The sequence below is a fragment of the Metopolophium dirhodum genome, chromosome 9 (assembly GCF_019925205.1).
Source record: "Metopolophium dirhodum isolate CAU chromosome 9, ASM1992520v1, whole genome shotgun sequence".
Lineage (NCBI taxonomy): Eukaryota > Metazoa > Arthropoda > Insecta > Hemiptera > Aphididae > Metopolophium > Metopolophium dirhodum.
The window spans coordinates 19,933,098-19,958,100 of NC_083568.1; the positions used below are offsets into that span (position 1 = coordinate 19,933,098).

The 25,003-nt window shown below is 26.5% G+C and overlaps 2 protein-coding genes across 2 annotated transcripts; both read left to right on the plus strand.

Annotated features, from left to right (window-relative positions):
- The first annotated feature begins 2,596 nt into the window (after positions 1 to 2,596).
- Positions 2,597 to 17,238, plus strand: LOC132952676 (organic cation transporter protein). The gene is made up of 10 exons (XM_061025032.1): positions 2,597 to 2,864; positions 8,010 to 8,121; positions 9,421 to 9,586; positions 9,825 to 9,928; positions 12,148 to 12,305; positions 12,399 to 12,567; positions 14,844 to 15,089; positions 16,283 to 16,497; positions 16,565 to 16,752; positions 16,860 to 17,238. Exons 1-10 carry the CDS (start codon positions 2,822 to 2,824, stop codon positions 17,085 to 17,087), a joined length of 1,629 nt encoding a protein of 542 aa, XP_060881015.1. The 5' UTR covers positions 2,597 to 2,821; the 3' UTR covers positions 17,088 to 17,238.
- Positions 17,239 to 22,562: 5,324 nt separating this feature from the next.
- Positions 22,563 to 24,948, plus strand: LOC132951647 (josephin-2). The gene is made up of 4 exons (XM_061023466.1): positions 22,563 to 22,888; positions 22,973 to 23,190; positions 24,317 to 24,497; positions 24,565 to 24,948. Exons 1-4 carry the CDS (start codon positions 22,850 to 22,852, stop codon positions 24,712 to 24,714), a joined length of 588 nt encoding a protein of 195 aa, XP_060879449.1. The 5' UTR covers positions 22,563 to 22,849; the 3' UTR covers positions 24,715 to 24,948.
- The last annotated feature ends 55 nt before the right edge of the window (positions 24,949 to 25,003 follow it).

Sequence of the window (25,003 nt, forward strand, 5' to 3'; positions counted from 1 at the left end):
GTAAGAAATAAATTTAAAGATTGTATAAATAAATATAATAATGTAACAGAAAAAAAAATGCCATAGTTGTAAAGGGTAGTTTAACCAAGTCTTATTATATAGGTAGCTACGTCAAATACAAATTCGACAATTATAATTTATAAATACCTATAAAGTATAATATTATTACCTACACCGAAAATATTTGTTCATAGTCGTATTCAACTGTAAATTAATATTATTGGTTTAATTTTATGATTTATTAAATACCTACCTACCTACATTTACAAACAATTTATAATATATTAAATTATATATTGGTTTTTGTAATGTAACCTATATATAAAAATAAAATGTATTATGATGAATTCTACTATTTTTTAGTATATGAACAAAATTATTACTGTTTGAATCTTTATTGTAAGAACGCATGTATTTTTACAATTACTTAAGTATTAGTTTTAATAAGTGGATGTTAGAGCTTATAGAGAGACTTGTTACAAATTGCAAATTTTAATGCGATGAAACTCTGTTTTCTAAAAAGTAAAATCACTAAAAACAACTCCTATCAAATTTAAATTTAAATCAGATTCGAGTGACAAACAAATTAAAAATGTAACAGTCAAAATTATGATACTTTGAGTATTATAATTGATTAAAAACTCAAAATCGAGTCTCCTGTTCCTACAAAAATTAGAAAATATTTTAAATTTTAGATTTCATAATTATAAATATTTATAGCTATTATTTATTTGTACGTAATACGTATATTATAAAGTTAATGCAGATCATTCAATAATGAACAATGTGGGCAATGACCCACAAAACTTAATTATCAAGCTGTTATATTGTCTAAGATTGTAGAACATGGATAGGTCATAGGTACACTATACGTCTGATACACAACTACAGAATAAAATACATCTTATACTTGTGCAACGTTATATTAAAAACAGTACTTACATTATTGTGTATGAAATATTTAGAAGAAAAGTATGAAACGGCGAAACAGTAAATAACCTAGTACCTATTACCTACCTATAATTTAATCGATATTTTTAAAAGCTAGGTACTTTAATAACCTATTTATACATTTGATAGCATTTGATAACATAGGTACTACACTGACTAATATATTGTAGTAATGCTATAGAAATAATTTTACTACATTTTTTTGAAGAATACACTATACGTTTATAAATACAATAGTAGTATAGTGAGAATGGTTCAATGGAGACATTTTCAAAAATTCCTATTTATAAAACTCAAATCGTAGCTAAATTTTAATAATAGATCTTGATGTTTTTTTATTCCCGCAAGTCCCAACCAAAAACAGTTTACATAACCTCAATAAAAAAAAACAATTTATTGTTTTTTTCTAAAAAACGAGAATTTTCGTAAAATGTAGGTAGGTACCTTAAGTAAAAATTCAAAATAATTTAATGTATCATTATGCCTTCTCACATATAGTTTTCAAAGACAATTTTAAAGCATTTTAAAAATATCAAATATAGACAGAATGATTCATCAATCATGTTCCCTCCCTGCCATTTTTCTTTAATAATTAATTTAATACAATTCTGATTTTTTTAATTTTTGAATAGGTATATACATAGCTATCAAAGATCATACTTTCAATTATTTAGATTATTCTCTTCTATTTAAATTTAAATACCAGGCTTCGTAGCGATAAAAACTTCTCTTTTAAAAAGAGAACCAACATTTTTCTACTGTAGATACATTTTTAAGTAGATCATTTTTTGCTGAAGTATTTGAATCAAAATTCGAACTAATTGTTATTAAGAGTTATTAAAATAAATATAACACTACATGTAATAGTTCTAAAATTATTTCATGTATATTAGTTTTTATTATACATGGACAATTATTACAAATTATAAAATGTTGAAAGATTAAGGTAGGTATATAATATGTTACAATATTATATATCTACGTATTTGAAAATATATTCCTTATAATTATTCTAACAAATTTTAAAAATAGGAATTTTAATAAAATACTCATGCTTGGCGAATCACTCTGTATAATTTCAAAAACATCTCTTAATATAATCTAAAAATGATATATTTTAAAATAATTATTAAACAATGATAATTTCAGATAATTTTAATTTTATTATGGTATTAAAATTGAACCAAAGATTTGTTATTTTTGATAAAGGTAGTATTAGGCTTTGATAATGTATTTAGATAGAATTCAATTAATATAAAATATAAACTTCTTTGTCAGTTTTATACAAATATTTTTAAATGTTTATTATAATTCAAAAATATTAGAAACGATCTTTAACAATACAACGAGTACAATTTGTTTGGGCTATAATAGTTTTGTGTAAAAAAAACTAAAAAAGTTTAGTTGCATCATAACTGACGAACACTATATTATGTACTATATAGATGGTAATTTATCTGCTTACTTTACATATAATTATCAGGTATATTTTGTGTGTTCAATGCTCTCTGTATGCATAACAAAAGATACATAACATATATTTTATTTCAAATTGTTATCACTCTGTATGTCTCAGTTGGTTGAATGTAGTGGTATATTCACGTATATTCACGTGCCATGTGTTCTCTTAAGTAATCCTGCATGGCACTTTGGCAGCAGTGCTGACTTAGTATTCGATGCTATAGTTTCTATTCGACTGCCACGCTCAAAACAACTCATTCACTTCCCTTAATACATTCCCTTGCGTAGTATTATAAAATGAGTACAATAATACATTTATGATTTTTTTAAACTGTTTGCTATACTTGTTATTTCTTTTAATTTAGTTGAATTTAAGTTTTAAAATAAAAATAAAAACAGTGCATCAAAAATGGAAAAAAGTACAAATATTGATTTTTATATGGATAATTTAGGTAAGAAACAACGTTTAAATACAGATTAATTCATTTATATTTAACTAAAGCAAATTAAATTGAAATGTATACCAGATGTTTTCTTTTTAAAGTACATTTTAATTTAAAATTTATAGTGTTAGAAAACTAGAAGTATGTATTTTTTTTATATTAGTCGGTAAAATATGTATATCAAGATGTGATAGCTCATCATAGTAGCTTTTATAATATTTTATTTAAATTACAATAGTCTTCTTTTGTATAAAGCTTTCTTTGTAAAATATATAATGTGTTATGTATTTATGTAATATATTTTGAATAGGTTATATCATTCATTTAAAATATAGGTACTACAGGGTAGTAGATGACAATACAATTGTACGTATGCATATAAAATGAATTGTATAAAACCTATATATAATATACATTTAATACGATTTCCGCTAATATAATATATGTATTGTAGTTAAAAATTAAAATGAAATTTTAGTAAAAGTAATTAAAGAAATTGATCGAATAATATTTATTTAATGCGTATAATATATACATATATATTACATAGACGACATCTATTGTAATAAAAATATGGTCAAGGTTATTACAATTTGTAGTCTTTTGCATTTTCCGTTGTATTTTCTATAAAATATAACATAATGACCTCATATTATATAGGTACATTTCTTACATCTATACGTTTATCGGGTTATCAAGACTTTAATTTTAATGACTTGTAATTCATGTTTATAATCTTTATAAAATATTTGAAAATGAACTTTAAATCGAATGAACACGTGTTATTTATATATATTTACAAGACATACTATCAACAAATAGAAATTAATTTTTTTAATGAAAAACACAAAATAATTTACTCTATTGAGTTCATTATACGTGCATATTATACATATATAGCTGGTAGTATAATATTATAAAATTATAAAACACATAACAATCGTACATTCGTACCTGATAAATAATTAAACAGATAAAAATTTAACTGTGTCTGTAACACGTAGATATGTTGATGAATGATGATTAAGTTTTCTATAGTTATTTTTTACTTTTTCTCTACAACTACCTATGCTACAAGTTACAATTTGTGTTATGGAGTTTTCGCAAAAGATATTTTTGTATCATAATTTATAGTACGTTATTAATTTTAAAAATATAAAAGTTTAGGTCAATATGAACGTTTTTAATAAAATCAAAATCTTTTAAGACTAAAAAACTCTAATTTACGCACAAACTATAATAGACAGTTGTAATGTGTTAAGAAGTTACTTAGCAATAATAATAAACACAAATTAAATTAGATCTAGAATATGCACTTGTAGTGTTTTATTATACAAACACGCATAATTATTTTATAATTCTCGGACAATTATTAATTTCGTGATCATTAAATACTTTATTTTGTTTTATCATACAATTTTAACTAATAATAATGATTTGAACATTATATTATGAATGTTTTTCTTATCGTTGTGCATAATAGTTTTGTTCATCCCATTTAAATGGAATGAAGCCAAATATGCCCCAACTACCATTAACCCAAAATACATTTGTCGCAGTTTTATAATAATAATATATACTATATTGACGCGAAGTATTGAGTTAGTTCTAATTTATTTTGATCAGAATTCAGAAAGCCCTTTAGGGCTTCGTTGACCGCCATCCATGCAGTACATAACTAGAATGACAAATGTAAAGAAATCAATTCCCTACCTACAATTTTCTTTTCATTTATGTCTTACACTGTGTATATAATATATGACGTGTACGTAAAATTATTTTTCTGAAAACCATTTTTTAATATTTAGTCGGAATGAATTTGTATTTTACAAAACTGTTATTTTTATTTATCGTATATCTCTATATATAAAGCAGAAATTTAGTATAAAACATTTATGTTATAAAATCAATAATGCACGGATGTTATATTATATTGGACCTATACTAAAATCAAATAATATGCTAACTAGTTAATATTATTATATTAGACGGATGGACAAGTTGTTTGTGATGTATCTTCATTGAATCTAAAAAAAACGTAATTTTTTTTATTGGATTATTTTGAATTTATATTGATGTTTTAGATTCTAAGTATAGGTATATAGTGATTTTACAATAATTATGTGCTCAGTTTTTATTGGATATTGTAGTTCAAATTTTGACAAAATTGGATGGTGTTTAATCGATAAACAATTAGTTTTATTCTATTAACTATTTTAGTTATTTTGTTCTTATTCAAAATATTAATCTAGGGTTTGCCTTGAATTTGTTCGTCATCACGTATATTATTTACCCTTTGAATATTCAGGAAAAATAACAATTTTACCTCAAACAATATATTTTGTTATTTTGTAGTAATTAAAAGTATATTAATCATACTAATTTAAAATATTGAGCAGCTTAATCTGTATACCACAAACCTATATTTACACCGTTCTACAGTGCCTACTCTTGTCATCATTTCAATTTAATAATAATAATTATATATTATATGTGATGTATTTGGTATAAATTAGTTTAACCTAGGTACCCGTACCACATATTTATAGTAGAAAAATAAATGTCTAATATTAAAATAAAAAATTGTAACCTATCCTCAGAAATAGAAACCGTCTCCGCTCAGAATCATTTTTCGTATGCAATAATTCATCTTTGAATTCAAATTTAACAAAATATCCATTACATTGACCAGTTACACTCAAAACCAATTTTACGGCAAAACGAATTTATATTACAATTATTATAATATGTATTAATATATTCAATATATTTATATTAATATAATATTCACTACTACAAATTGGGTTGAAATAAATCTAATAATAATTTCTTAATGCATAAATAAATTTGCTGAAAGTAATTCAAATTTTATACCCGTATAAAAAAAAAACCGTAGACTAACGATTTAAAATTATTTCTAATCAAAGTTAAAATATTCTGTATTAACTATTAAATATATTTAACATGCAAATTCAATAATATTAAAAATTATAAAAATTAAAAGCTTGTTGAAATGAGATTAAATTTTCTTTTGTGATTATTATAATAATTTGTTAGTTTTCATTTATTCAACCTATGTATAATAATAATGCATTATATAATACGTTGAAGAGTGATGTAGGTACCTATAAAAGTTTTCGAGCCATTTTTCTTCATTCCACCTACCACAAAAAATTATTATAAAACCAAAATATACCAGACTTTGTTCATAACTAGGTACTAAATGTAAATAATAAAAACACTTTTATGTAGATGTTACAATAAGGTTTAATTTTGATGCGATATATTTCATTGAGTTTCAAACTATGTTTACATTAAAAAAATATATACTATATATAAATTGTTAATTTATTAATTAATCAAATTATAAGCCTATTCACATAGATTACTATAACCTATATAGTATATATAGGTAAAAATATAAATTTCAACATAGAAGTATATTATAACTACGATAGTTATTTACAGAATGATAAAAATAATGTTTGCTTTTAATACTCTTCATGTTATCAAAAACTCCATGGGTTAAATTTTATTGAGTACTTACCTAGTTTTATACTAAGTTGATATTAAATAATTTATAACATTATTTTCAGTTTCTTGGTCTCAACCATTATAGAGTAATATGGAGAGGCCGACTGTGCTCGGAAACATACATTTTATGATAGACGAGACACGGAATGGCCTCTATATATTACTCTATAATCTATATGGTCTCAACTTTCAATCTCTTCAAATTTTTGTTTGGATTTTTGAAGATATTTCATTGATAGTAATTTTTATCATAATTAATTGTATCATAGCTGCTAGATAGGTACTAATTAATACAATTTAAATCGTAAGACATAATATTTATATTGTGTATTTGTGTTAATATTTTATTTATCACTTTATTGATTTTTTTCATGATAAAAGTGTATATAGGTAGTTACTATTACGTAAATATACGAATATTACGATAAAATAAAAACCTGAATAGGATATTAGGTTGAATAGCGAGTTTCGTTTTGTTTCGATCACTTCAACATAGTCTAGTGCTGTCAATTTGAAATGAAACATTGTGTTTACTGATTTGTGTCATGTACAAACAACGATTCTCAGCTAAGCATTTTTATACTTTACTATAGCCTAGCGGTCACCAAACCGATGGTCCACAAGAACATTTTGGTGGTAACATAAAGTAAATAAAATATGGAATAAATTGTCAACAGCGCATTTAAAGTTATGGATTTAGTTAAGCGACTGCTATTAACTGTTATGATCTATTATATTATAGTGCTCATATTTAGGTTAAATTGTATAAAAAGTTATAAAAAACGGTATAAAATATTGAACATCTAATGATTCTATTATGAATATGCTTGGCCACACGTATAAAGGTAAGGTTGTTATGACATGCAACATTGTATTCAATTTCGGAAATAAAAATTCAAAATATACTAGTATTTAGTAAGTTATTTTTTGCTAACAAATGATAAAAATATCAAGTCTATGATTATTTTTTAAAATAATTACAATAATACATCTAAAATCGTTTTTGTTAAAAACACTTACTTACGTATTTATATTGAGACGTTATATATTTATAGATATATTTAACGCCGTTAAATAGGTAGCCTTAAAAAGGCAATTTTTATTTTTAAAAAGAATAAAAAAATTGAGTGAAATTATTTTGAGATTAAACTATACCTAGCACGTTAAGGCTATTTTTCACTAACAACTGAGGTTATAATTAACCTTTTGCGGATTATCATATTTTTGTTAAACAAACAATATTGATTTTTATAAAAATAATTATATTATGAAATAATGAATGATAAATCCTTTAAGCGATTTATTGTGTAATTTTAAAAATGTGTGTCTTCTTAAAATATAATTTAAGGTACCTATTTATATAATATATAGTGATTAGTAGTTGTCATTACTTAAGCAGTATAATATATCGTACAAAGTATAACATATAGGTATATATTATATATTATGCATATGATACGCTGTTATATGTATATTCTGTAAAATAAATAATAATGTGCCATATAATTTATGGTGTCAAATTATACTAGTCTTGATGTTGTAATGTGTTGCTCATTAATTTTATATTGTTGCATACCAAAACATTTTCTACGTATAAGTTATGTATACATATGTTTTTAGGGGACTTCGGATCATACCAACTGCGGCAGTTTTTACTAAATCTAATGTCAGCATTCACAGCTGGTCTACACATGATGGCTTTAGTCACTGTTGCTGCTGTACCTGACTACAAGTATATATAAAAATATTCATTCGTTTTCTCAGACTAACAATAATAATATTATAAAAATATATCCTAAAATATAACTCAGACACTTGGACAGTACCAATACAATAAACAACCAAATTATTCTCAACCCACTTAACTTTAGATACTTGTTTTAGACACCTACGTTATGAGATTGACTTCCTAACCTAACCTAGCTTCCTACGAATTGCATAAAATTAAAACTAGAAAATAGAAACTCTTATTATCTGCAGGTAAAATATTATACTTTTGTCAAAATGACCCTTTTTTTAATTGCAAAATTAGTTTTTTTGTTGGATAATACTGCAGTATACACTAAATATATAGTCATTTCAGACATCAGAAAGCTATTTTGAATTAATCGATACATTTATTTCCAGGAGTATCCAATAATCCCACATTATCAATTAGGCACTTAAAAAATAACAAAACTAAACATTTTGTGTATATAAGTATAAAAGTGTTTTTGTATTTACAGTATATTTTCTACTTTATTAAAAAAAGTCGGATAGTAAAGAGTATATATATAACTATACTAACTATTGTGTTTAGGTAATCGTCTTAATTTGCTCACCTCGTATGTATATATTATTGTATATTTGTATATAATATATACATATTATTAATATAAATATAAAATCAATAAAATATTAAATTTTAAAAACTATCCAGAGTCGATCTTGTTGAAGATAAAATACAAATTATGGTTTTTTTAACAAAACATTTCCAGTTGTTCGAAATACCTTAGTAAAAATGAAAACAAAAATAGCCAATCAATCTTATAATAGGTAATCTAAATCATTAAATGATCTTTATTTTTTGAAAATTATTTTAATTTTACAGATCTATTGAATACCTACTTATTCAAATAATCTGTTGAAATGTCTACAGTTTAGAATTATTATTCAATATATTATGTTCATATGTGTATACATATAAACGGTTAACTGCCTATGCAATAGGTACCTAACTAGGTATTCAATTTCACTATTTTCACGTAATTTGTAGATAACTTTTTTTTTTAACAAAAAGTAAAATAATGATAAACCTAATGAATTATTAATCTGTTGAAATTGTTTCAATCAATAATTTTTTTTTGAAGTATTATTATTTTATTTTATTTATAGGTATCTAATATTGAAATATATGTTGTCTTTTGTAATAACAAGTATATACAATAATTTCAATACATTTATTATTGAAATATATAATATGTATTTAATATTACTTATTACCTATGTTAAATTTAATCGAAGTTTAATTCAAATGCATTTATGTCTGCAGTTGTTTGATACCGGAATTAGAATCGGAATCAAATATAACAAATTGGATCGTGGCACCCAAATTCAATAATGATTCGTGTCAAGCAATAATTAATTATAATAAAACCATTAATTGTGAAAAATGGTCATTTAACGAAACATATTACGGGAGTACTAGAGCTACGCAGGTATAACTATTAAAGAAAATTAATTTATGTCGTATTTTTTTAGAAACTCATTGTATTTTAGAAAATCATTTAATATATTTTAAACTCAATAGAGAATAAAATACCATAAACGAAGTCGTTCTATGGGTTTTAATTTATTTTTGAAAACTTTATAATAGCATGTATTATAATTAAGTAAAAATGTTGAAACGCCAGAACTGTAACTATAATATTATAAGGTTTATTTGTTGATTTTTAGTGGAATATGATTTGCGATAATCGATGGATGGGGTCTTTAGCACAGATGAGTTACATGTTTGGAGTATTTACCGGCGCAGTTGTGCTTGGAAGTCTTGCTGATAAGTATGCAGTTATAATATATATAATTACGTCAATGAATAAAATATTGGTTTTAGTTGGTACACGTTAAATAATCGGTCGTATTAGTTGTTTGATAACCTTTAGATTATGTTTTTACTGGGTCGAGGAGAAAAATAATAATATTAAAGGCTACCATATAATAAACCATTACCTTTTTATCGGCGGGTACAACTCATTTGTGGACTATGATTAATTAATTATTATAATAATTAAGTCTAGTGAATAGTGATCTATCTATCGAACATAAATTTCTGAACGTGTAGTGTTTTGTTGAAAGTAATTCAAACCAAGATACATAGTACAACATTAGACATTAGTAGTAGCTACGTTTGTTTATATGTATATTATACATTTTAACGCTGCAATAAATATTAGGTAGAATAATCACTTATTTATGCATTATGATACTTATATAATATACAATTATAAATTACTAATTATCGACCTAGTTGTAATTTAAAATATGATTTTATGGTAGTAGCGATAGGTAGGTATAATCAAAATTTAATATTTTTTATAAATATATGTTTGAATGTGTAATGATATAGGTATTAAAACATTCATAATACATTATAGATAGGTATTATATAATAATGCTTAATGATATCACGCATGTCATAATTATTTATTTGTTTAAAAAATTAAATAACTATAAAAAAGTTAAATTTATTTTTTTGCATTTATTTTACACGAGTACACCGAAATGTAGTATGTATATATACTATATACTATAGTGGAGTATTTGCGGAGGGAGGGGGTCAAGAGGATCAATTCCCTCCATAGGTTGTATATAATATGCAAAAGTTTCAACTTAAGACCTCTAACTTTAAAGGCGGGGCTACTGGATAAAATCATATATAGCCATATAGGTATACGATATCATGTCGGTACCTTACTTAACGAGTTGAGTAAAAATATATTAAATAATTGAAAGTAGGAACTACATAATAATGTATAGAAGCAGAAAGTAAAATATTGTTTGCATATTATGTTTAATAACAAGGATATTAAAGTACAATACATTTCATTAGCTTTAGGTACCTATCTAATATATATAATTATTATAATATTAATTTTTTTTTTTTTATTGGTCTTAAGCCCGGCAATTGTGGTCATTAGCTGTAGGGTTTTTGGTACGGTGGGGAACGGTTGGAGGAACACGTTTTTGTGTTTGGCAGAATTTTCTAGTGGACACCCGTAGGTATTTGCCATGCCCGGGTGGGGGATGGCGGCCTCTCTCTCCGGACACCGTGACTGGTCGAAGAAAAATGCCACCTGTGGCCGGGATCGAACCGGCGTCGGTGCGCGTCGCAACTGACGCCTTAGTCCGCTCGGCCACTCCGTCCCCCATATGTTATAAATAATATAGACATTATGAGTACTGGGTAGGTATTATGGTCTAACTTACCTTTAACTTATACCTCATACCCAATGCTTAATGCATTGTACTGTATAAGACAGATAGCCACATTATAATATAATATTTAGGTATAGTAATATATGGCATTTTATTTCTTTGCCGTAAATCTTAATAGCCTTTAAAAACAACATTCGAAGAAAATATGTTTTATGAAAAAATATTCATAAAATAAATATTATATCAACAATGTTATTGTAGATATTATATTGTAGGTATAGTGTTAAATAAAAATGTATAAAATCACCATAATTAATGTCTGAGCCAATTTTACATTTAATAATACAAACTTATCGTTTAACTGAAATTGAGTAGTAAACATTTTTTTTTTAATATTATCTATTATAACTCTTTAAATTATTAGATTCAACTATAATATTATTATTTATCATGTATGGTACCCACTATAGTATAATTATAATTGTACGGTACGATTTAGAAGATAGATATGTACCTAAATATCATGTATCTATTTAAACATTTTCAGTGACGTATTTTATATTTATATTCACTTTAAACCTTAACGATTATGATATTCAATCCGATGTGCAATAATTGTCTAATTGGACTAGATATAGATTCCTAGTTAAGTCACATATATACTATCATAATAATAATAATATTAATATGTGTTGAGTCTTGACTCTTGACTCTTGAGTACATTTAAACTTTATAAACATTGAAATTATGTCATAATATTATGAGATAATTAACTTCAAATAATTACAAATATGGATTAAAAGACACGATGCGTATAATAATTTCAATTACCTTATTTTAACAGATTTGGCCGTAAAAAGATTTTCTGCGTTTCAGCTGTAGCACAATTATTTCTTAGTGTTGGAGTAGCATTTCTTAATAACTATTGGATATTTATAGCTACCACATATGTATATGGAATTTTCGGTTCATCGGGGTCTTACATTTCTGGATTTGTTTTAAGTATGTGTAATGTGTTACCCAAAATACATTTTCGTCAATAAACTCGACACATTCAATTTATTTAACTCACGTTTGTTATATTTATTTATACAGCTATGGAGTTGGTAGGACCCTCAAAACGTTCAATGTGTGGAATTCTATTTCAAACAACATTTGCTTCTGGTATTATGGCCGTGGCAGCGTGGGGATATTTCGTCAGAGATACCTTTTTACTACAAATTATATATGGATTACATAGTTTAATACTAATTCCTCATTTCTGGTAAGTACCTAACTTAAATTGATTAATTTTTATGCACAATAAGTTATAGGGCTGAAAACAATAATTATAAAAATAATTCAGGGTAAAAAATGTTCAGTCTTCGTTACGAAGATAGGAAAAAAACAATATTATGATATTATTTATTAGTAAATAGTAATATAATTAGTTTATATACTTATTCAAACTGTATTTAATATATGTAGTTTAATACTATACCTACATTAAATGTATATTGACGCAGTATGATATTATTGCAGTGGACCCAGTGAAACTTTAATTATATTTTATACCTTCGATAAAATTATAAATCAAAGGGAAAAAATATACTTAAATGTTTTTACCTATACAATTCTGAAAATAAATGTATATATAGGTATGATATACTATGATAAATCATAAACGTAATACGGTAGTCGCTACACGCTGCTTATTGGACTCGCGGTTAATTGGCTCATTCACTTATTGGACTCGAATGGTCCGGTCCCAATTTGCACGCATAACAACACACACAAAAATTTGTCTTTTAGACTCACTACATCGGTTAATGGGGTCATTTGACAATTAGTCAAAGTTATAGGACTGTTCAAAGCCGAGGATCCCACGAAGAAAATGGTCAAAAATGATTTTGAGGCAACAAGTTGGTTGGTTTCATTGATGGAAGAAACACGAAAACATTGCGTTCGCTAATCCACATGGCGAACAGGAAGAAGTAGACCTCGAATATACACACGATTGTGGATTCATTCAGAGTGACTATTTCTTATCACCCAGTATCCTCCATCTCGTGTGTCCAATGCGGATGATATTGGACTTAAATTTCCAGCCATTGCCTGCCAACACGTCATGTACATTTTTTTTTTAAGAGCCATTGGCTCTATTGACTCTCGCCTCAAATGGTCCGGTCAAAAGGACTGAGACACGATTGAGCATAAAACACCTTTTTTGCGACACGATTGAGCCAAATTGTCGGCGTATCAAAAGAAATCGGATTGCAAAAGAAAACCTACACGGTTGAGAATAAAAAACTCTGCAACGTTGCATTTTCCATTTTAAACTATATTATACAAAAATATTTATTTAAATAATTATAAGAATTCAAAATATAACATATCAAAAAAATAACAAAATAATAATGATAATGATAATAATGATAATAATAACAATAATAATAGTTATGAATATAATAAAATCAAAATATGGTACGAATTAAAAAAATATTGCTTGGTTTATAAGTCAAGAATACTATAGAGCAGCGGTTCCCAACCTTTTTAGTTTCACGGACCACTAATTTTGTAAAAAAATATTTGAGGCCCACCCATAGCATACCTTACGTTTTCGCGCCGTGCACGATAAATACGATAAAAATGACAAATAACAGGAACCTATTAATAATCAATGAAATATATAAGATAAAACTTCATTCAAACGTTCGATATCGTATCGTTAATTGTACACTTATTGTACACTTTAGTTAAAATTGATTAAATATTATTATGATCAGAAATATAACAAAAAACATATAATAATATTATTTTAATTATATATATATAATATTAAATATTATACCTATGGCTCGCAGGCCGCGGCCCACAACACACCGCGGCCCATAGGTTGGGAACCGCTGCTATAGAGTATAGGTGATCGAACACTGATATTATTTCTATAATAATTTTGGAATTGTATCTTAATTTATTATCTTATGTTTCCCTCCGATTTAAAATTTTTAAAACGTCGGAAATCTATTGCTCCGGAACTAATCTAGAAAATAATAAATTTCAAAATTTCGGCCACGCGATAAAATAACATCGCATAAAATATTCTATGCTCAATCGTGTTTTACCGTTCAAAATTGAGTCCAATAAGCTTCTGAATACTGTACATTGATATTCTGTTTTCACTGTTTGAAAAGAAGGTATTTTTTTGAGCAATGGGAAAAATATGGAGATATTATGTATTATAATCGATCGCATTGCAATTTTTAATTTTTATTGGTTAAAATATGATATTTTTTTTGGCTGACTTATTTACCGTCAGTGGCGTATTTACGGGGAGGAGGGGTCCATGGGGTCTGGACCCCCCCTCATTGACCCCATAAATAACTATCTAAACATTTAATATATATATAAATATATACTAAAGTGGAGCCCACACTTAAATGTGTTTGGAAAATTAGCTAGACCCTCTACGAAAAATGTCTAAATATACGCCACTGTTTACCGTGGATAATAGGTGCGCTTTTATATATAGGTACATCAATCTATTTAAATATATTTTAGGTTGATTGACGAGTCTCCAAGATGGTTGTGGGGCCAAGGAAGGAAAGAAGAAGCAATTAAAATTGTACAAAAAGCACTGAAAACCAATAATAACACAACGCCAATATTATTAGAAAAAGAACAAATGTTGTCATTAAATAATGACGAACCCATCAAAGAAAACAATCAAAATCGATCGTATTCGATATTGGATTTGTTCAAGACACCAAACCTGAGAAATAATACGATCAATGTTTGTCTTTATTGGTAAAGTCACTATAATATAATAAATATTAATTATCTACATCATATGTATAGGCAGTACTGGGTAAATTACTTTTAAAAAGTAATGAAATTACGTTACTCGTTAATTCAAATATTTTTATTTAAATTACATTTGTGTTACCTAAAATTATTTTTATCACGTTACGTCATTACTTTTTCATTAATAAAGTAGTGCGTTACAAATAAGTAAATAACGTTACTTTTTTTGTCATTTTTTTTTAATCATATTCAATTCATATGATTTAATTATTATGCATATATTTTACATTTAAAGACCTAGTGATGATAGACCTATTATAATATTATGTACAAATGTGTACAATCATCTCACATTCTCACCTATATGGCTGATATGTCATAAATCATAAATCATAATTAATTTTAATTAAATTTTGTTTTTAAACCGAACTATTTTCTTTCTACTAATAAAGTGATAACATTTATTCCTGGAATGATTAGTAATATTGTTATTATTGTTAACTATTATTGGAATCAAAAATAAATATAATTGATTTTTAATTTTTCTGGTATATCCTATCCGGCTTGTTTTTGTAATACATTCAAAACTATTATTTTAATAACGTGGAAAATAACGCGTTAGTGCGCTACTTCATAGAAATTAATTTTCAAAAGTAATTTAATTACAATTGCGTTGCTTTAAGTAAAATGTAATGAAATTACTGCTGGCTGCTGCGTTACTGAAAAAGTAATTGCGTTACAGTAATTTGTAATTTGCGTTACGTTACTACCCAACACTGTGTATAGGTACATAATATTATATAAGCAGATAGCACATGTGTTAGCTAACCATCGTGTGTAACATATGTTGATAGATTTTGTTATTGAAAGTTAAAATATTATACTCGGTAATTGGTATACTTGGTAGTTCAGAATTGGCGCAACTAGGGTTAAAATTCTAGGGGGGCCACAGTCCACCTAACAAAACTATTAATTTAAAATAACCTATAGAGACGGCTTACGTCTAAATCAACAAGGAATATTTGGGGGGGCTACATCTTAGTCAGGGGGCTAAGCCACCTATAAGCCCCATTTCGTAGATACTTGTCTGTGAAAAAAACTACCTATTTTAAACATTTAAAAATTATAATTCTCATTATCTCATATAGACATATAAATAAAATAATAATAATGATTTTTATTTGGTAACATTTTAGGTTTGCTGCTAGTTTTGGATACTATGGTATTTCGCTACGAACAGGAAATCTACCAGGGAACCCATATTTTATGCTTTTTGTGATGGCAGCTGTGGAAATTCCTAGTTATGTATTTGTAACATTATCAATGGATCGTGTGGGAAGACGATTTCTTAGCAGTTCAATGATGATTGTTGGAGGAACTGCTTTGCTTATTTCTGCATTTTTCCCTTCGGGTAAATTAATTTTATCAATTAATTTCTGCATAATATCAATATCATTAAAAAAATTATGCAACTTTAGATCCATTATCACAGTCAATATCTACTGGTATTGTGTTCCTTGGAAAGTTTTGCATAGCCGGAGCTTTTGCTATTATATACAATTATACTGTAGAACGTTTCCCCACTGTGGTCCGAAACACCGCTATTGGACTTGGAAGCATGTTCGCGCGTCTAGCCGGTGGTTTTACTCCTTTAGTTACTCTACTGGTTAGTTAAAATACATATTTTAATATTTAAAATTGATACGTTTAATGTAAACAATTTTAGTAGCTTTATAATTGTATAGTAAATAATACTATAGTATCAATTTATAGGATGTATATGACGTAAGAGCCCCTGCAATAACGTTTGCTCTAGTGACCCTTATGTCTGGAATATTGAGTACTCTACTTCCAGAGACCCTTAATACAGTAATGCCACAAACCATGGAAGACGGTGAAGAATTTGGGAAAGGCGATACATGTTTTACTACTGGATGTTTTGGACGATCAAAAAAACCGCAGTCGAAACAAAAAGATATACCTCTTGAAGAAAGTTACTAATTGTAAATCAAAACAACAAGGAACTTTAGTAATCTAGTTTTTAAGTTAAGTTATTCTTATGTAAATTGTTTTTCAAATATGTACCTATATTTTGGAGATACATATTTTATTTTACATTTTACATTTTATATGTAATTTATTTTTTAACTCATTCGTTTTCGTTCATTAATATATGCTTAGAGTTTAAGGATAACAACATACATTTTTACAGAAAAATAGTTCGAATAATCGAATTTTTGAATAAATAAAAAGCTTAGACGTAATCAGAATAATTTGTAATACTCTCACGAATAAAAAGTTCAATATTTTAAAATGTGTGAACAAAGTACAAATTTAAAATATCTACACATAAGTCATAATATATTGATATAATTAATAGTAGTTTTAAATTTACGTATTTAATTTATATTTTTATAAGCAATAAATAATTGATAATTGAATATAATATATTTTATACAAATAGTTTTTTGAGACAACGATGAATTTAATTTTATGATTAGGTATTCACTTTAAATCTTCAAAATGTTGACTGTTTAATTCACATTATTCTCGTATTTTTTTAAGTAAACTTTAAAAGTAAACATTATATTTTTTTTTTTTCATCCACTGTGATTCACTCTGGGTTTTCCTTAAATAATAAATAAATTTAAATTTTTATTTTCGGAATTTTTAAGTATGCCAACGTAAGAAGTATCTAATAAGGACCATATGTTAAATACTTAGAACTTTTACCTCTAAAAAGTTTTCTGTGAGACGTGGCTGTAAATTGTCAGCAGATATTTTTTTGAAGATTTAATACATATAAATTGAAATTTGAAAGCGTAGTTTCTAAGTCACTAATCAGTAATCTTTTTGTACCGGGATAATAATCATCGGGTGAACATGCTTGGTGAATCATCCTGTATATAACACAATCAGTAAACGGTTTTTTTACAACCTGTGCAAGTGATGAATTAGGTAAATATGTAAATAGTAATGAGTCATGAATCTGTATGAGTTCCAAGAAAAGAAAACCCATTAATGGAACTTCACAACTACGTAGTATGGTTGATATTAAACTTAGTCCTTAGACACTATTTGCGTCTAAACGTCTTCTTGAGACACCACAATACCTGCGATAGGTACGTACTTACGGATATTAGGATTATGGACTGTGGTGGTTTGATACGGAGCGGGCACGTTTTTACAGGATTTCAACGATTGAATATGTATAATACTGTTGGAATGGAGAGATTATTATACGTAGTGCATATTATTTTAAGTTGAAATATTATAATGAGCCTTAGTTATTTGGTGGGGATATTTGGACTGAAACATTTTGATTTTGTTTAAGGAGTTGGTAGAACCCCAGAGACCAGAGTTGAATGCCATAAAAGTTAAAACCATATTGTATAATAAGTTTATATAAATGTATATTATTATTTTTTGATTCAGATTAGAGTGTTTAGGTGTAATGACTGATGAGAAGTCGTAGCTGATGAAATCGATTTTCTAACTTCTAATATCTTGATGCAGATATGGGGTCAGTTACTGGGTTTAAGTGTGAATGTACAATAATTGGATTTGGATTCGTCAATATTAATCTTTAATTCTCCACTCTTGGTACCAAATATCATTTAATTTTTTATTTTAAATATACATATATAATAAACATTTTCAATAGTGTATAATATAATGTATGAATAACGGAATAATATTGTCTTGATTTTTCTATATATAGTAATAGTATATTAATATGGAGTATGTCTATATATAGTAATAGTAAATTAATATGGAGTATGTCAGTATGGACCAAAAATTCTTAACTATGCTGTTCTATGAGCCGGTAGAGATTGTTTTTCGAGATTATAATAGAGTATAGATACTATGTATAATATAGTGAGCAAGGTATGCATGCATCATCAGATTATCGTGTAAAACATACCACTATGTCTGTCATAATTGAAAGAGGGAAATTTCAGTACTATACCAAAATAATAACAGTGGAATAATAATTAAATAGAAGTCAATAAAATTGTTTTTTATGGGTTTCGAGTAATTTTAGTGTCACACCTATAACGACATAAAAAAAGACGGGTAAGTGGATGTCTCTCTGGTGTACAGTAGGTTTCAAGTGCACTTGAAAACTCTAACCCATGGGTTACTGTATATAATGGATGGACTTAAACTTGAATTCAATGATATAATATCATTGTATACGAAAAACGATTCTGAGCGATGACGGTTTGTCAGTGTGGATATTTTATATTATATTTATATTGTTATTACTTATTATTAATACGGTAGCTGCTAAGTTGAATTAATATTATAAAATTACAACAAAATAACTAAAATCGTTATTCTTAGTTATTTAGTATGTAATTCCCTACAAATTTGAACATAAAAAACTATAAAAAAACTGTTTTATATTTTTGAGATTTTTTGGTTACAGCAGGCATGTCAAACTCAAAGTATCAAGTGGGCCAAATATATTGAATAGTTTACTACGCGGGCCGCACATAAAAATTTAGCGAAAAAATAAATGTTTTGTAAAAATTTTTCAATTTTATTCTTTATATGTTCACAAATACAGCAATATTACAACCATTGCTTGCATTTCAAAAAAAAATTCCGTTGTCCGTTATTTACAATTCAAGCCCTGATTACAACTAAATTTAAAAAAAATTAACATAAACATTTAAATAAAATATAAATCATACATACTAATTATTTATGAAAATAGGTGTATAAATTACAAAAAAAAACATATTAATAATTTTTTTTAAACGATATTTTACATATCTTTTCTCCCACCAACTTTTCAATCTCGGGAGAAATATTATTTGACGAAGCCACTTTTAATACTGCATTTAGATGTGTGTCGGTTAATCTGGATCTTACCGGTGATTTATTACTGTTCATTAATGAAAAAAGTTGCTCGCATTGATAAGTACTACTAAACATAGAAATAATTTTACTTGCAAATCTACGAATTTCTACATAACGTGTTGGCACAAATCAGGAACACCAACATCATTGAATTTATTTTTTAAATTTGAATCATTTTGAATCTCGATCAATTCCATTTGTATATGTGTTGAAACATTTACTGCGTCTATTGAAAAAGGAGAGGTAAATAAGGCAAAATCGTTTTCTAAATATTGGAAATCTTGAAACCTATTTTCGAATTCAGTCTTCAAACACATAATTTTTTCTGAATATTTTTTGTAAGAAATTGGATCATTATTAATTTTTGTATACGTCATGCATGCTGGGAAATGCGTAAAGTCTTCGTTTTGTAATTGTGTTTTAAATAGATCTAATTTACATTTGAAAGCCTTAACATGGTCATTAATGGCTGTTATAATTTGATTTTTCCCTTGTAATTTTAAATTTAAATTCGATAAATGCTTCGTTATATCGACCATGAAGGATAGGTCTTGTAACCACATTGGATCCGATAAAACGCTGACGTCTTGTTCTTTAGACTCTAAAAATATTTGTATGGCATCTCTTAACTTCCAGAATCTTTCCAATACAGTGGAACACGATAACCATCGTACTTCTGTAAAGTATGGTAAACCTGAATACTCGCTTCCTAAATCGTTTAAAAAAATCGAAAATTGTCTTTGGTTCAAACCACGGGATCTTATAAAATTGACCATTTGTTTTACAGGTCTTATTACATGTGCCATGTTTATAACTTTTGTACATAACACCTCTTGGTGTATAATACAATGTGTCCTATGAAATTTATGCTCAACATATTCATTCGCTTTTTTTTTGCAATCTTTCAACGAATCCTTTATTTTTCCCCGTCATAGAAGGTGCTCCATCTGTAGCTAAAGATGACAACTTCTCCAAAGGTAAATCATATTTTTTCAAGAGTTCAACAACAGAAACGAATACATCCTCTCCTGTAGTGAAACTGACGATGTTCATCGGTAATTTTTCGTTTATCACTACCACTTGGTTTTAAAAGAGACATTTGTAAAGATTACATTTACAGTAGAATACACGTAACAAAATTTAACACACTCGAAACACGGAACTCGAACACACGGTGGTTATCGAACATCGAACGATTAGTCGTATAGATGTTAACATTGGAAGAGGCACGCGTGTCGCAAACTGACGATATTAATTATTAATCTATAATGTATATAGATATAAATAGGTATATATAAACCATCAATAATCCCTATTCGATAATAGTTTATCAGAAGATAAGACAGTATAATAATGTATACCAAATAAACCATTCTGACATCTGACCAGTCGTAACACAAATAATATTATTAAAAATAAATAAATATTTTTTCCATTAATATTGGTAGCCGAGGGCCACAAAAATATGAGCCGCGGGCCGCGTGTTTGACATGCCTGGGTTACAGAATTAACTACTTATGTGCAACCTTCTTTTACATTTTCAATCCTTAGCTATAAAAGATGAACATTTTATAAATGTTTAACAACTACTGTGTTTTGAAATGTTAAATTTGATAAATGTTATCAAAATTCGAACTTTAAATGCTTATAAAAAATTGTGACTATAGATTTTTAATAATTTTCAAATATCATTGTAATAGTATATTAGGAGCCTATTGAATTAAATTTTCAAGCTTTTTTACCCAACAAATAAAATTTTATTGATATTTATAGAAAAAAAACAAAAAAATTAGAAAACAGTCAATTATTTTAGGGTTACACCAAAAACCATTTTGTCGAAAACCGATTTTGCGTAAAAATTCCCGTTTTTCCTTAATATTTTGTTTGTTATTTCCGGCGCTTTTGAAAACTTTTGGGAAATGTAAATTTTGTCCTCCTGAATGCACAAACTAGATTCACTTTACCATCGAACAAGTAGTTTAAAAATGTTGGTTGCCACTCCGCCCTTCATTTCAGGAGAGCTATTAGGAGGTAAGAGTACTGTTTACGATTTAGTCTTAGGCGTGCACCACAAGTGAGTCGTTTCACGTTTGACTAGATACCAATATTAGATTGTAATAATATTATATTAAATTATTACCTACATGGCTATATCATTTGATTTGCTGTTGGAATTATTTGATTATTAAGCCTAAGGTACTAGGTAGTAAGGTCATAATTTCGATAAACTTAAACTAGGTGTGGTATAGGCTAAATGCATTCAGACAGTTGACGAGTTGCGCCAATGATTAGGTACCTAGTCCAAGCTATAAACGAGGGTCGGTATTTTGAATTTTAGTGGGAAACTTACTCAAAGGTGATAAAACATTCATGTTATTGATAATAACAAAAGAATTTTTTATTATTAAAAAAATAATACTAATTAACTTATGCATGAATTTAGATATTATTATAATATATTATAATATTTTTAAGATACCTATGTCTTTAATCTATATTATATAACAAAAAGAACAATATCATGGTATAAATATCGATAATTTGTGAACTTATATCACTTATCACAACGACTAGTTTTTTATTACAGTTTCCTAGTTTCCATCTCTTTTTAGTATATTTTACTGCCACGGCTGTAGATACCTACTACACAGATAACTATATTTTATTATCTTAACAATATTATTTATTTATATTAATTATGTAAACAAGTAACAAAAATCAACACGTACCATAATAAAAACATTTTTTAATTTTATGTAACAATTATTACCTACCTTGAATTTTCGAAGTTGCGTTTTATTTCGAAATCATAAACTCTTTTAGTAATTAAATCAAAGTTTTTTCAAACAACTTTGATTTAGTTCATCGACAATAAGAAGTAGATTAAATGAATCATGTTACCGGAATCTACAACTATTTATCATGAAAAACAAGTAATATAGAAAACACCATGTTATTTAATACAATTTTACTTATACTTACTTAGTACACGTTATTTATTCATATTTATTATTTAGTCTAAGGAGTTATGTGCATTACACGCTCTCAACAATTTGTTTCAATCAAAAGAGGCATTCAAGCAAATGGAACTTGATGCTATATGTTTTTCACTGTCACCCAACAACTATATAAATCCACATCGTTCGATTTTAGGTATCGGTAACTATGATGTCAACGTTTTGATTGCTGCATTACAAAACAAAGGCTATAGTGCCTTTTGGTTTGATAAAAGAAAGTTAGTATCATAAAAAAATATGCTACAACTTGTGATATACAACTATAGCTATACTTTTTTGTAATTTTGATTATATGATGGTTAATAATCAATTACGTTGGGCTATATTATATCTAACTTACTACTATTGTTGACAAATTATTCCATGAATAATATTAATACAAATAATAAAAGGAAAATAGGTACCTACACGATCATTACTAAACTATGGGATAGTAACTTAATACAAATTAAAAATTACTTTTTCAGTAACAGAAGTAATTTATTATATTTTGTTTCAAATAATGCATTATATTCCATGTTATTTAATAGTTGAAAAATTGAGAATATGACATGAAAAATTCTTAACAATATTAAGTTGTTTAGAATTTATGTTAATTTATCAAAAAACAAAAATTTACCAGTTTTCTGTATGTTTTTTAAAATTGTAGGTGTGTTTTTGCACATAAATTAATGTTACAATAACTTGTGTTAGGGAATATGAAAATATTTTACCCATTACTGTTTGTAAGTTCCTTGTATAATACCCGTTTGCTTATACATTTTACTTTTTGGACATTTAATGATTATTAGCACTAATAATATCTACTATATAGTATATTGTATTTAGTTTTGATAGAAAATTATTTACAAAAAAACAATGTTTGTACTATTTCATTTTTTTTGAATTCAATAAATAAATACTGATTAATATATCAATACCGAGTTGCATGAAAAATGTATTAATTTAATGACAATAACATTAAATGGATCAATCATGGTCCACTAAAACATGTTTGAGAGACCATTAGCTCACTATTGATTCGTTAAATGTTTAATGATTATTCATAAAACATGGCATTAGCTTATTAGTTTAATTTAATTTATTAGACATTTGATATATATAATATGTGATAACATTTTGTATCTTATTTAAAATAAATTCTTATATTTTTGTTGAAATAAATAATTTATAGTTTATTCGAAAATAAAATGTATTACTTATATCATACATTACATTGACTGATACAAACTAATTAATGATAGGTAGTTTAGTTAATTTGTATTTGTCTTGATTTTATATTAAACTTTTAAAAAAATGTATTTTTAGAGAAATATGAATTTTAAACAATTTTTTATACATTAGGGACCCAAAAATGTTGAAATTGGATAAAATATTTGGGTTTGTAATGAACATACCTAGTGAATGCCGTTTAGGATTTTTATGGTTACCTTTAAAACGAAGACATTGGATATCTATCAAAAATATTAATGGAATTTATTACAATCTAGATTCAAAATTACCTAATCCATCACCAATTGGAAATGTATGTCATAACTTTATTATGTTTTATTTATAATGATTACAACCATAAATTAATATATTTATTTCAGGAAGAAGATCTTTTTAATTATTTCAGAAACCAACTTCATATAAATGACAATCAATTATTTGTTGTTGTTACCGGTGATAATTATAATTGGATTGCATCAGAAGACACTTCAGTTGATCAACAACAAATACAGTCACTTGATAACAGATAGTTAATATAAATTATCAATAATTTTTTTTTTATTATAAAATGTATGCAACATATTACCAAAATGTATGAGCTAAACCATTCACTGATATTGCATTAGATTGGTAAAAATAGCATACTAAAATGTGATTCATAATTGTTATATTTGTTACCAGTATTAATCTGAAATAATATTAATTGTTATTTTAATTTATAATTGCACCTACACATTCAAATAAAAATATTATTTTAATAACAATATTATTATATATTTTGTTTTAAATATCTTAAACATTATCCATCTTAAAAACAAA